The sequence below is a fragment of the Sceloporus occidentalis genome, unplaced genomic scaffold (genome assembly GCF_023333645.1).
Source record: "Sceloporus occidentalis isolate IW3139 unplaced genomic scaffold, rSceOcc1.0.p SCAF_58, whole genome shotgun sequence".
Lineage (NCBI taxonomy): Eukaryota > Metazoa > Chordata > Lepidosauria > Squamata > Phrynosomatidae > Sceloporus > Sceloporus occidentalis.
In genome coordinates this window covers 3821259-3836884 of record NW_028317038.1, presented here as the reverse complement: position 1 = coordinate 3836884, position 15626 = coordinate 3821259, and the positions used below count along the sequence as shown (strand labels likewise).

The window sequence follows — 15626 nt, the reverse complement described above, 5'->3', positions numbered from 1 at the left end:
GCACGACGTAGCCTGGGGAATGCACGTCAACGGCACCACGCAAGGAGGAGGGGCGACATCTAGTGGAGGATTTAAAAACTGGCACTGAGTTTCATTCAGTGCTCAGTTATTTTCCCTGACAGAGCTATTTAGTTTGCGCTCCTGATTTTGTGATTTCTGGTTTGACCCTTGGCTTTGTACTTCGTGTGTCCTGATCTCTCCAACCCTGAATTTTGGCTCGTCTTTCGGACTTCGCTGATCTCTCCAACCCTGACCTTTGGACCGTCTCTGAGTTGCCTTATCATCTAAACCTTCCCTAATCTCCTGGAAGGTAGCCTGCGTACTGGGTTCCTTACCTCGCTTCCACCAGCCTGACATAATAACTGAGCCTAAATATGGAACCCGCAGGTTCAACCGACATGACTGCTGCCCTTACCCAGCAGTTATCTAATGTTCAACACACACTGCAAGAGATCCAGGCTGAACAACATCATCTGAGGCAACAGGTACACCACCTGCAAATGCAACTTAATCCTTCTACTGACCAAGCTCCTACTGTTACACCTGCTGTCGTCCCACCTGTTATGGAAGGTGCTCCAGCTTTAGAACCTCAAGTTCCTTTACCTGAACGTTTCGCTGGAGATCGGAGCCCGTATCGTACGTTTGTAACCTCCTGCGAGATCCTGTTTCGCCTGCGACCTCGTACCTATGCTACGGACTATGTGAAAGTACACACAGTTATCTCCTTGCTCTCGGGAGAACCCCAACTCTGGGCACACCATTTATTGCATAGCAATAACAGCGTATTAGACTCTTGGAGATCCTTTCGGGAGGCATTAGACTCTCTCTACGAAGATCCCTACAGGGTCTCCTCTGCAGCAACCACCCTACGTACTCTGAAAAAAGGTCGACTCCAGCAAGTGAACCTCAAAGATCCCCAGCTCCGTCTCCCAATGAAGAACCTATGCAAATAGGTATTGTACGAGGCCCTCTCTCAACTGAAGAGAGACAGCGTCGTAGAACTTTAAATCTATGCATGTACTTTGGCAAGGCAGGCCATCCTACTCCTCTACTATATACACGTCCTGGAAGACGCCCCTGCTTATCTCCTCACCTATCTGTTTCTGTCTCATTACAGTGGACTAAAGATTCCGCACACCTTTCAGCCATGGTAGACTCCGGAGCAAGCGGAAATTTCATCGATTTTGACACTCTGCACGCCCTGAGGATCCCCTCATGTCTTAAAAAGAACCCGGTGGCTATTCAACTGGTGGACGGAAGCCCCCTTAAGACAGGTCCTATTACAAGGGAGACCGTTCCACTAACTCTCAAAATAGGAGAGGGCCATATTGAAACCATCCGGTTTCATGTTGTTCCTTCTCTGGTATCACCTCTCATCCTAGGCCTACCATGGCTCAGAAAACATAATCCTCTCATCAACTGGGAGACGGGAGTGCTTCAATTTTCGTCTTCTTTCTGTACTATAAACTGCCTCAAGCTTGAATCCCTCTGTCTCGCTCAGATTGTCTCGCCGCAGGAGATTCCTCCTCCTTACCGTCAATTCAGAGACGTTTTCGAAAAGAAGAGTGCCGACAAATTACCCCCTTCCAGACCTTATGATTGTCCTATTGACCTCCTACCTGGTGCCGCCATTCCCTTTGGTCGCATTTATCCGCTCTCCGAACCCGAACTCGCCACCCTCAAACATTATATCGAAGAGAATCTGACGAAAGGATTCATTCGGCCTTCAACTTCTCCTGCTGGGGCCGGTATTTTCTTTGTGCATAAAAAAAATGGGGGGCTAAGGCCTTGTATTGATTACCGTGAACTGAATAATATTACAATAAAGAACCGTTACCCGTTACCACTTATCCCTGAGTTACTTGAACATGCTCGATCCGCCAAGATATTTACCAAACTTGACCTACGTGGCGCTTAGAATCTGGTTTGGATTCGTAGTGGCCATGAGTGGAAAACAGCTTTTCGATGTCGGTATGGACATTTTGAATACCTCGTCATGCCATTTGGCTTATGTAATGCTCCAGCCACTTTTCAGCATTTTGTTAATGAGGTGTTTCATGATATCTTAGACCACTTCGTCATCGTATACCTGGATGATATTCTAATTTTTTCCTCAACCCTGGAAGACCATCGCGTGCATGTATGTCAAGTGCTAGAACGTCTAAGAAACAACAATCTGTACGTCAAGCTTGAAAAATGTTTATTCAAAGTACAAAGAGTAGAATTTCTAGGATATATCCTATCCCCAACCAGCATTGAAATGGATCCTAGGAAAGTGACAGCTATCCTCAACTGGCCCACACCTGTAGATCGTAAAGCAGTACAGCGATTCGTCGGTTTTGCTAATTTTTACCGTAAATTCATACGTGATTTCTCCAAAATAATTCAACCCATTACTAACCTCACCTCCAAGAAACAAAGATTCATGTGGACTGAGGCAGCCCAGAAGGCATTTAATTATCTCAAAAACAAATTTGCTTCCGCTCCCATCCTCCAACTTCCGGTTCCCCAAAAACCATATACTCTTGAGGTTGACGCATCGGATACGGCGGTAGGCGCGATCCTCTCACAGAGACAGGATTCTGATAATCAACTCCACCCTGTGGCCTTCTTCTCCAGAACCCTCACTGCTGCGGAGAGAAACTACTGCATAGGTGAACGAGAGCTATTAGCCATAAAATTAGCCCTTGAAGAATGGCGACACCTCCTGGAGGCCACCTTACATCCTACCACCGTTCTGACCGACCATAAAAACCTTGAATATTTACGTACTGCTAGACGACTACAACCCCGCTTGGCACGTTGGTCGCTATTTTTTACCAGATTCCCGTTACACATCACTTACCGTCCTGGCTCCCGTAACTCCAAAGCTGATGCTCTGTCCCGCATGTATGAAGCAACCTCGTCAAACTCATCTGACCAGGATACGATCCTCTCACCTTCTCACTTCCTGGCGGGGACCATCTCAGTATGGGACTCAGTGCAGAGACATTCTAAAGAGACTTGCCCCCCTGACATCCCCAGGTTATGCTATCGTAACGGTTATTATTACCATAACGACTTGATTTTCGTTCCACCAGAGGATCGCCTTCAGACTCTCCAATCCTTCCATGATACACCAGCTGCGGGTCATGGAGGGGTCAACCAAGCACTTGAACCAAGCACAACGTTCTTTCTGGTGGCCGGAGATGAAGAATGATGTGACAACTTTTGTGTCTTCATGTGTCACCTGTGCTCGCTCCAAGACTACTCATAGCAGACCAGCTGGGCTACTGCAACCCCTTCCGGTACCTGCTAAACCCTGGACTGACATTACGATGGATTTTATTACGGACTTACCTCCATCTCATAATCAATCTACTATAATGGTAGTGGTTGACCGCTTTACCAAGATGGCGCATTTTATTCCTATCAACCACCTTCCTTCCGCTCCCGAAACTGCTTCCCTGTTTATACGAGAGATATTTCGCCTACACGGACTCCCAGTTAACATAATCTCGGACCGTGGCTCCCAATTCACCTCCCGGTTTTGGAGGGCTTTCTGTACACAATTGCATGTTCAACGATCACTCTCCACGGCCTTTCACCCACAGAGTAATGGGCAGACAGAAAGGACGAATCAGACACTTGAACAATACCTACGCTGCTTCACTACATATCTACAGGATGACTGGGATAGCTACTTACCTTTGGCGGAATTCGCCTACAATAATCACCTCCATCGGTCCATTAATACGGCTCCTTCTGACTGTGTTAGGCGCGCGCGCGCCCCTGCTCCTGCCTCTTCTAGTTTCCTGCACGACGTAGCCTGGGGAATGCCTGTCAACGGCACCACGCAAGGAGGAGGGGCGACATCTAGTGGAGGATTTAAAAACTGGCACTGAGTTTCATTCAGTGCTCAGTTATTTTCCCTGACAGAGCTATTTAGTTTGCGCTCCTGATTTTGTGATTTCTGGTTTGACCCTTGGCTTTGTACTTCATGTGTCCTGATCTCTCCAACCCTGAATTTTGGCTCGTCTTTCGGACTTCGCTGATCTCTCCAACCCTGACCTTTGGACCGTCTATGATTTGCTTTATCATCTAAAGCTTCCCTCATCTCCTGGAAGGTAGCCTGCGTACTGGGTTCCTCACCTCGCTTCCACCAGCCTGACAGCCAGCCTTTTCCACATTCTGCTGGGGAAATTTTCCTGCACATCTTCCATAATGTCTGGCTATGATCCTTCACTGACTGCTATTAAGGCATCTTTGAAGTCCTGCTCAGGATCTGAAAGCATCTCCACCACTAGCCACCACTGTAATGGATCTCTGTACCCCAAATGGGTATGTGCGCTTCCTCCTCTACTCCTCTACTCTGACATTTTATCTACCTTCCCCTCAAGAAACATCTTCCAAGACTTGAGGGTAAAAATCAGGACCTCAGTTTAATTGGAAACACACTAGTATTTAAACAGTACAAGGGTTAATTTACATACAATAGCAAAACAAAACACATGTAGTTCTCAGGCCCTCCTTTGCACACTGCTCAATATTTGCACTCTGCCCCACCTCAGCCTAGGAGGTTGCTATTGTAGTCCATGGGGAAGATCGTAAACACAGGCAGTTCCATGACTTCTGGCTGAAACCAGCTAAACATGGCTGGATATCAGTTGGTGCTGTCTGTCCTATAAGTTCTGACCCAATGGGGAGTAAAACACATATAAAACCCCATCCCAACATTCAGGTACCCCAAATCTGTGTCTGAGCTCCACAGTCTTTAGAGTCTCTTAGTACCAGGGGAAAGAAGTAGTCCCAACGGACCCCTTGTACCCCCCCCCCTCAAAAAGAACCCCTTCCAAAGCCATGGCCTTTAGTCTGTAGGGAGGAAGCTGGCCCCTAGGCCCCCCAAGAAGCCCAGGGCTCGGATGCTTCTGTGACACCATCTATGTAAAAATTGCTTATTCTTGCCTTATCTGCCACCTTGTCTGGGTATGTTATGAAAGTGTGGGTATGTTAGTGTGTTTGGGTATGTAAGTGTGTGTGTTATTGGATGTGGGGGTGTGTGTGGTAGTGTGAGTGTTTGGGTGTGGCTTTTAGAGTGATTGCTTCTCCCCATGTCAGGCTCTGGACCCGCCTCTGTCTGCGATGCTGTCATATAATATCTCAGGACCACAAGCTTGGCCTGTCAAGCACCTTAGATGGTGGCGTCAGCATCTTGTAATAGCATTTGTAGTTAATTTGTGTCCGTAAGTTGATGTTGCTGGCTTCAACTTACTTATTTTTAACTACTTTAGTATAGAGCCAATCTTATCGTAATATTTAATGTATTATATTAACTAGTGATATACTGGGATGTAATGCTATGGTAATGTCCCTGATTAATTTCCAGGTTAGTATTTGGAAATGCCGTACATGCCAACTGTACTCCTTACTACATTGATTTTATATATATATATATATATATATATATATATATATATATATATATATATATATATATATATATATATGTATTATACATATATATGTGTATGTATGTGTGTGTATATATATATATATATATATATATATATATATATATATATATATATATACACATACACATACACACACCGATCAGCCATTACATTATGACCGCCTGCCTAATATTGTGTAGGTCCCCATTTGGCGGCCAAAACAGTCCTAACTCGTCTAGGCATCTAGACATCACAGTTCCTCTGCCCGCTTGCCTTCTTCCCATAGTGCATCCTGGTGTCATGCCAGGCCACCTTCTACCATTCCTCAGTGGTCCAATTCTCAAGCTCACCCGCTCATTGTAGCCGCTTTCAGCAGTGGACAGGGGTCAGCATGGGCATCCTGACTGGTCTGCGGTTATGCAGCCTCACATGCTACAAACTGCAATGTTTCTGTGTGTTCTGATACCTTTCTATCAAAACCAGTATTAACTTTTTCAGCAATTTGAGCTACAGTAGCTCGTCCTTGGATTTTACCACATGGGCCAGCCTTGGTGTCTCGTGTACATCAATGGGCCTTTGCCGTCCATGACCCTGTCATCCGTTCATCCCTTTTCCTTCCTTGGACCACTTTTGATACTGACCACTGCAGCCCGGGAACACCCCAAAAGAGCTGCAGTTTTGGAGATGCTCTGACCCAGTCGTTAAGCCATCACAATTTGGTCCTCGTGAAAGTAGCTCGGATCCTTATGCTTGCTAAAACTAGAGGTCAAAAGTTTGGATGTAATGTAAGGAAGTTTAACTTTATCGAAAATCTAAGACAAGACCAAGGACTGATTAAAAGCGTAGTCTTTAGATGAGGAAATATGGGGATACTAGATGGGCCAAATTCTTTACTGTCTTTACTGTTATATACATGTCTGTTGTATACTGTTGCCCACCAGAAGTGTTTCTGTGGTGTTCCAACTGTCTACATGTAGTACATCCCCCCCGCCCCCCCCCCGTCCCTTGGCTCTCCAAGTCTGGTATTTTCACTCATTTCATTAGACCTAGGTTTGCAAGTGCATGTGAAGGCTGTTTGCTGGAATTTTAAATATCAAGAAAAATATTTTTATTTATTTATTTTGTCATTTTATACTTATTTGACCATGCAATATATTACTTATACCTTTTTAAAAAAAATAAAAAAAAAAGATGATTTTCAGTATGTTAAAAAAAATACTTAAATCTACTCATTCACTTCATATTTTGTCCCATGATGCAAAATTCAGCTCAAATATTTTAACAGTAAAAAAAGATGAAATTCTGTTGAGAAAAAAAAACAGTATATGGGTATTTTGAGAACCTTTTCCAGGATTTACTGTTAAACATATTGGGAAACATGTTGAAAATGTCCCAGCCTCTTATAAGTAAGAATTATGGCTGACCTCCAGCACTCAGATATTAAATTACCTTGCCAAACCTTGGTTGCTCATGTCTAACATCAATTCTCCAGCCCCAGGCATGCAAGATCTTCTCACTGGAGCCATCTGCCATATTGAGTGAGAGACAGTCTCTTCCACAAGGAGCTAAAATGTAGTCCTACTTGGCACCCTGCCATCATATGGAAGATATACTCTCACTTTGTGTTCTAGTAGGTACCAGCAGATGCACCTTTAAGTCACCTTTAAGTGTACCTGCTGTAAGTGAGCCCTTTTTCCAAGGACCAAAAAAGGTTAAAAAGAAAAGCTTATCTATGAAAGGGTGCTAGCTACCTTTGTTTACCATCAAACTACATTCAATTAATGTTTGTAGTTGGTTGTAGTGATGGTAAGCGTACCTTCCCGAATTTAAGAATTTGTCTGTAACAGATCAATTATATTTTTTGTTTCTTGATTTCTGACATTTTATAATTCTTTATAGGAAATGTGAGATATAATGAAGCTATGGGGTATCCCATGGTACAGCAGTGGAGAGTTCGAAGCAATTTGTACAAAGTGAAACTCAGCTCCATCACATTGTCGGCAGGTTAGTCCTCTCCTGATTCTTATCATTACTGAGAACTAGTACTTATTAATATTAATAGTACTTATTAATATGCATGTTCTTTTTTATAACTTGATTAACTAGCTAGGTGTTCAATTCTATTAACTGCAGATAATACTTAGATCAGTGGATTTGTTTATTAAAATATTGCCTGGCTATTACTTTAGTCCCATCATCCTCTACAAACTGTCTGTCCGAACAGCTAAAGAGCATTTCAACCTATGTAAGGTTCTAGAAATACAATATTTGCTTGAATATAAGACAAGGTTTTTTCAGAGAAAATTCTATTATATCAAGGTCGTCTTATAATCTCAGGTAGAGGTCTGACTGTGACGATACGGATACCTGGAGCAGCCTCTCCCCCAGGATGCTGGCCAGGATCACCTCCTCGGGCAGTCACTAGTTCACGAAGAGTGGGAACAGTCAGCAGTTCATAATCCATTGGTATTAGTGCTGACCAAGGCAGAGTAGGTACATCCCACCGCTGCCACCAGATGTGACGATACGGATACCTGGAGCAGCCTCTCCCCCAGGATGTATCGTCCAGAAAGGAGCGTTGCTGAGACCGGGGTCAAGTCGGTGACTATATCTCCCCCAGGATGCTGGTCTCAGTAGGGGAAACTTCTGGAGCGAGGCTGAGTGAGGGATTATACAAGAAAGGAACTTTTAAACACATGAATTACATCCTGGGATACAATAGTTCACACCACACCACAACAAAGAGTTAATAACTCTGGTGCTCAGTCATAGAAGCCCCGGCGGAAGTCTGGGGATGCATTGGTAAGCCTGGGGGGGGTTAGAGTGGCATATAGGTGGGTATACAGTATATCTGGGGGGGCAGAGTGGCAAATAGGGGGGGTATAAGCCATTTCTGGGTGGGTGGCAAGCCTGGGGGCAGATGTGCATAACTGTGGGCAGGTTGGCAAATAAAAGTAAATAAAAACAAAAAAAATAATTTTTCGCAATCATAGTTTTTATTAAATATGAAAAAATATGTCACGATCCGGGACGTTCTCGTCCTGAACCGCAGCGGAGCCATTCTCCCGAGTACCCGCGGATAGCGGGTACTCGCCATTTACCTTCCCGGTGCCCAATCTTCGGTGCCCGCGTCCGGCGGGCACTCGGGGTCTGCTGCTCCCCATGCCGCCCCTCCAGAATAGGGAGGAGGAGCACGCACACATGCCACGCCCCCTCCCTCTCTCTATGCCTCAGTGGAGATCACGCTGCACGCACAGCTCCACGTCATCAGCTGGGGCGGGGCTTGGAGAGGCGGCAAGTTTAAAACCTGAGCACTGACACTCATTTAGTGCTCGGTTGTTGTTCCCAGCTGAGCTCTTCCCTGCTGCATATTGCGTTTACTCCTGATTTGGTTTGTTCCTGGCTACTCTGATATCTCCACTCCTGACCCGGCTTGTCTGATTACCCTCTCGTTGCTGACTCGGCTTGTTCCTGTTTACTCTGATTTCTCCACTCCTGACCCGGCTTGTCTGAGGATCCTCCTGTTGCTGAACCATTGCCTTACTCCTGACTACGTTACCTTCTCCATTCCTGACCCGGCTTGCTCAACTATTCTTTGGACTCTGTCCCAACCGTTCCTGTTGCTACCTTTCCTGCATACTGGATTCCTTACCTGCATTTACCAACAGGATCATTACAAAATAGTTTACATGTGAATTAATATTTACTAGTAAAACTTTTTTCCTATAGGGTAGTCTTATATTCAGGCTTTTTCTTTTTTCCTAAATTAATAGTCAAATTTTGGGGGTCGTCTTATAATCGATCAAATATGGTATCTTTCGGTCTGCAGAAATCAAAGGGTTCTAATGGTGAGGATTAGAACACAGGTTTTTCTTGACCCTTCCCCGGCTCATGTCCCAGGAGGTCCCTTGAGAACTAGTCCCACAAATAATAACACCAGACACTAGCAGAATTGGAGTTTGAAAAGGCATTTATTTAGAAATGTTGCGACATAACCTTTATTTTGCATACTTTGTATAGCTAGTTTATTCTTGTAACATATATTCGATACAACCAAACATTTTCACGCATCTACCCAAAACTTCTGAAAAATTTGCATAACTGACCCAAAAGGGGTTTCCTTTCCTGAGCCAACATTGGCAACACTGCCCCCACCGAATACCACCAGCCTTCTGAAAGGCTGTGGGTCAGGCAGGGCAGAATCACCATAAACCTCCACTTTTTGCAAGGGAGGGTGCCAACTAACGTCTAACCGTTGCAACATAACTTGCTACTCTCAGCAGACGTTGTCAAACTCCTCCCAGGTACACCTCCGCCACAGGCAATATGCTTGGTACCCTACAAACCAAGCCCCCTCCTCACCTCAAACACCCTTTCCAATCCTGCCCTGACCCCTAAAGACCACATATCCATACCCACAGCGTTCAAGAGTACGCCAAACGAATTGCACTTACAGTGTTCCAAGGCACAGTTTTGGATGGCTGTGCAATAAAGCCCAAATGTTCCAGAGTCCACACAACGTCCAAAGAAGTCTCATAAAAGTAATAAAATTCATTTGAAGATCTATCTCTCTCTAAATGCGCTTCGCCTTCGGCTTCCTCAGGAGAAATTAGAGATATATTCCGTATGTGTCCGTGATTTTAAACTTTTCTGATCGTCGACTATTTCCGGATTCCTGACGTCACCTCGTAGGACGCAGTGCGGGGCCATCCCGGCATCACCTCGTTCCGTGCGGCGCCCACCCATCTTTCAATTCTATATGCTCGAGAGATGTTGGACGGAGATGTTTCAGGTAGGTGGAGTGTCTCGAATTCCATAATGTTCCCAACATGAGAAATCGCATATTGTCCAGAACAGTTATCAAGACGTACAGAAAAGCCAGACAGAACGGATCATCGATGGGCAACAAATTGATGTTGTTAAATAAAAATAAATGAAGTAGAAGAATGAAAACTGAAAATAGACTAATAATAAAGTGCATTTTTTTCTCTCATAATAAAGTGCATTATTCTTCTCTAGTCTTGTGATTCTCTTTCATTTCTCAAATGTGAACTATGTATATAACTGATAATAAAGTGCGTTTTTTCTAATCTTATGATTCTCTTTCCTTTCTCAAATGTGAATCATGTATATAATCAAGAGAATATATATTAATCTCTTAAGAATGTATCTATGTTTATAAATTCACCCGATGTGATTTTTAATATAAATAGGGATTTCATATTGAGGTAATAAAGAAGGAGGCCAGGAAAATATCTATATATCTATATATCTTTATCTAAAAGATCTATTTATCTTTATATAAAGGATATATTTTTTCCCCATGAATTAATTATTTTTAAAGAGAGATATATATATATATATATAGAAAGTGGCACAATTGTTACAATGTCTAGGAACACTGTGGTTTTAGCTTTTATTTCGTATTCCTCCCAGGTGCTCAAGGCCTCTGACCTTAAACTCCCTGGTACGACCAATATATTGTGCCCCGCATTTGCATTCAAGTAAATATATAACATTAGTGATATTGCAGTGAATAAAATGTTTGATTTTATATTCATTTTTTGTATTAGTGCATCTAAAACTAGTAGTTTTCTTTTTTTGTAAATGGCAGGTTTTACAAAGTTTGCATTTGCCGCATCTACGGAACCCTGGAGTCCTCTGGGATAAAAAATGGGGTTCTAAGCTTTCCTTAATTTTTGGTAAGGCGCTGGGGCTAAAATAGATTTTACATTTTCAGTTTTCCTATATATAATATTAGGTTGACTAGGTAGATGGTCTTTAAGAACATTGTCCTGTTTCAGGATAGGCCATCATTTATTGATAGCTTGCGAACGCCTTATTGTTATATTTTGTTCAAAAGAGAAATCAAAGTTCTTATTTATTCTAGATTTTTTTTATTATTATTCAAAAAGTCTTGTGGATAATTTTTTTCAGCAAATTTAGTTAATAAAAGTTGACTTTGAGTACAAAAATCTTTTTCCCCTGTGCAATTTCTGCGTATATGTGCTGCCTGATTTTTTGGGATATTTCTTAACCAGTTTGGATGGTGGCAACTGGAGTAATCAATGAATCCATTTCTGTCTGTTGGTTTGAAAAATGTTCTAGCATGTACTTCGTCCTCACATATATACAGTGTTAGATCCAAGAAATTGATTTCTCTTTTATTTATACACGAAGTGAACTGTAAATTATGTTGGTTCTGATTTACATATGTTATAAACTGATTAAGGCCGTTCTCAGATCCTTTCCAAATGATGATATCATCTGTATATCGACGCCAGAGGACCAGATTTGCACCGAAAGGGTTGCTAGACCAGATGTTATCTTCTTCCCAATCTGCTACATACAAATTGGCATAACTCGGCGCAAATCTGGTCCCCATGGCCGTCCCACATAACCGTAAATAAAAATTGTCTTCAAATGAAAAATAATTGTGCTTCAAGATAAATTTGATAGATCGCGGAAAAATGCTTCCCATATAGGGCGAACCAGCGGGCAAGACCACCAAGCGTGTAGATATGTGCCAACTTCACCGCAGCCTCGGAAGCATGTGGCGTCACATCCTGGATGTAGTCGAGAGAGGCGCACAGGGGATAGGTACCAATGTGCCATAACTTTATAGGAGCGTTCTTTTATGATCGTGTTGGTAGTGATTTGATTCGTGTTGGTCCCCGCCTTATTCCAAGCATCATCTGTCCACACTTCCTGGAGGTCGTCATGCCAGCGCGCTATATACGATGGGGGTGCGCTGTAGGCAGTGGCTAGAAGGTGAGTGTAATGCAAGGAAATAGAGTTCTTCAGTCTCTTTCGGGTCAGAAATCGATTTTCAAAGCGGGTTAGGGGAGAGACAGCTGCTACCCGGAGCTGAGATTGAATGAAGTGTCTTATTTGGAGGTACCGGAACCGTTCACATGAGGGGATGTTCTTGCGATCCTGTAATTCCGAGAAAGCGGGTATGTACCCTCTGTGAACTATCGCCCCCAGCCATCCGAGGCCCTCCCTCATCCACCACCCAAATCTCCTGGCATCCATACCCTCTGGAAAGAGAGGGTTGAACAATATTGGCGTCAAATGGGACAATAAAGTTGTAACTGTGTTCTACAAGAATGAAAGATAATATAAAAACAGGGTACTTAGCTTTTTAACCCTTCTATTCATTCATCGGAACACATATGTGGTAGCTTCCCCAAGGACTCTTCCTTCAAAAAGCCCCTTATAACAGATATGTGGAAAAAACAGAACACATTCTGGGGATACAGCTTTAAAAGTACTGTTTACTTTTTTTATTTTTTTTTATTTTTTTTACTGTTTTGTATTTTGTTAGCTTATGTTTCTTGATGCATTATAACTAGTCCCTGATGAAGTCAGCATATGACGAAACGCGTCGGACTTAGTTTCTTAAAGCATTAAGCATTTTTAATGGGCTATTGTAAATAAAGAGCTTTTGGAAGATACCCTGCCTGCCATTCGTTTGTATCCAGCAGATGACCGGTTTTTAAAACTTTGAGATGGTTTTAAAAGTTCCAGCAAACCTCCAGGATTCCTAAGATACAGGCGATCGTAAAGGCGCAGTACCTACTACAATCTTGTGAGTGTGGCACAACTAGTGGGGGCTGTGTTAAACCTTTTAAACGTTATTGCACCATTTGTGGTTTTTATTCTTTTTACAGAGTACTTTTAAAGCTGTATCCCCAGAATTTGTTCTGTCAAACGGGACACCCGACCCTTGAGAGCGAACTTGTATCTGGATTTCCGCCACAAAGTGTAGGACGCCATCGTGGCAGGTAGCTTGGTTTGTTCTGTCCATAAGCATAGTTGAAGCTGGCGTTGGGAAATGCAGCTACATTCTAGGTCGACCCAAGGCAAAATTCCATCCGGGAAAGACCAGGCTTCCAATTGCGAAAGCCTAGCAGAGAGGTAGTAAAGGCATAGACATGGAACCGATAGGCCACCTCTGTCCTTGGGTAAATATATAGTGCTTCGATTTATCCTCGACCTCTTGCCATCCCAGATGAATTGGAAGATACTGTTTTGGAATGCTTCAATGTCGGGGGTATGGATAGATGTGAAGGCTGATGTATATTAGCCTGTAGTTGTGGGAGGGGCTATGGTTATTTAACCAACGCCTCTCCCTTCCACAGCTACGTTACAGCTCCTAACGTTGGCTGATGCTATACAGGAAGTGATGTCACAGAACTTCAGGAAGGAACATTGCAGTTTTTGGCTAGTATTGGCAGTGTGGCATGTCTGCCTTTCAGGAGCCAAACGATTCCTGCAAATCAGGTTTTTTCGGGGTTATTCGAGAGGGGCACCCCCCTTCTGGTTATACTTATTTTCTCGTTGCTTGCTTGGTCGTTTATTTACTCATTTACGGGGTCTACGTGGGGTTTTGTTGTTGTTTACAGACTGCTTTGTGTATGCAGGGCCCTGCACAGGTGCTGTTAATCAATCCTAAACCTTCCCAAGCCTGTTTTCGCTTTCTTTGTAATCTCTATATGTTTCTTTTACTAACAGTGCTTAATTACAACATCTGTGTTAAAGGTAGCAGTTCAGTGGAGCTATGCTGGGTACTTCTCTTGATTTGGATTGTTTATATGTATGCATGGCCACTCAGGTGCACTTCTCATACTCAATCGTTACTAAGCCTGTTAACCCTTTTACTACTGATACCTGTTGATACCTCTAGTCCTGCACTACACATCATTACGCACGCTCTCTTTCCTTCATGCTTTTATACTGTTCAGCTCATGTTACTATGTCTGCACTTTTGGAGGTTCATTTCCTTATCGAAGCGTATTTTCAGTTGCTCGCTATATCATTCTTGGAGTTACTCGTTGTATGCTACAGCTGGTCAATTACATTGGTTGTTCGAGTACTTTCAAATTATACTTAACTCAAATTAATTCATGTACACACAATTTGTGGATAACAATCAGCATACAAGCTACATTCACTAGTTTACTCTGTTGGTCTCCTACCGCTTCTGCTGGGAGACTGTTCCATGTATCAGCTGGCCCTGCTTGAGGAATTTCTGTTGCTAGAGTCAGATAAGGGTTGCCAGTTAACCACTTTTTTTCATTAATCCTTTGTTCACTATTAGTGCGAGTTATTTAGGCTGGTCACATGATTTGTGTGTGTGTGTATATGTATATATATATATATATATATATATATATATATATTTGCTGCTTTGGTCGCCTCCAAAGCAGTTAGACGGGACAGCCACCTTATGTTCTGTTATTTCCTCTGTCACTGTTATTGCTAATTGAGGAACTGTCTGTTGCCCTCGGCCGCTTCTGCTGGCAGGCTGCTCCATGTAGCAAGCGGTCCTCCTCGAATTTTCTTCACGTTGCTCTACATTATCCAGCTTGGCCATGGGATAAGTCTGGTTTGTTCTTATGTATTCTCTGTGCTGGTTCTTGTATGTGCAGGTTACATTTGTTGTGTATTTCTGGTAGTAGGGCTGGCCCCCCCGAACTCTCGCTGGCCCCCCTCTTTTATTCATTATTGGTGCTTGTTATTTAGGACAAGTGCCCAGGTCACGTGGTCTGTTTATGTATATTTTGTTGCGTTTTGTCTTAAAGTACTTTCTGTTACACGTCTTCTTAACTAGTCGTCTAGTCAGGTACGGTTATTTCCTTTCGTTGCTAATTCAGATACTCATTGTTGGCCTCTACCGCTTCTGCTGGGAGGCGGTTCCACGTGGCAACCGTCCTGCTCGGATTTTTCTTCACGTTACTGTACACGATTACAGCTTGGCCGTGTGATAAGTCATGTAGGTTGTTTTATGTTTTCACTGTGCGGCGTGTTATTTAGGATAAGTGTCCAGGTCAAGTGGTTTGTTTTTGGTCTTCCAGTACTTTCTGCTATAGGTCTTCTCTACCTAGTCGCCGCTTAAGCAGTTCCCGAGCGGACTGCCACCTTAGGTACTGCTATTTGCCTCTTGTTGCTAATTCAGGTATTCATGGTTGTCTTCTGCTGGGAGGCGGTTCCACGTATCAGCCGTCCCGCTCAATTTTTCTTCACGTTGCTTTACACGATTACAGCTTGGCCGTGTAGGTTTTTTATGTTTTCACTGTGCTGCGTGTTATTTAGGATAAGTGTCCGGCTCACGTTATTATTGAGGTACTCTGTTTTATCTCACTGTCTGTTTTCCCATTCCTATAATTAGATTACCGGCAGGTCGGTTCC

The 15626-nt window shown here is 43.3% G+C and overlaps 1 protein-coding gene across 1 annotated transcript in view; it reads left to right on the top strand.

Annotated features, from left to right (window-relative positions):
• The window catches only part of LOC149287625 (astrotactin-2-like), a 782689-nt gene that overhangs the window by 298859 nt on the left and 468204 nt on the right, over positions 1 to 15626 (top strand). The window contains exon 16 of the mRNA XM_089492656.1: positions 7332 to 7436. Coding sequence (XP_089348782.1) covers positions 7332 to 7436 — 105 coding nt within the window. The remainder of the gene's footprint in view (positions 1 to 7331; positions 7437 to 15626) is intronic.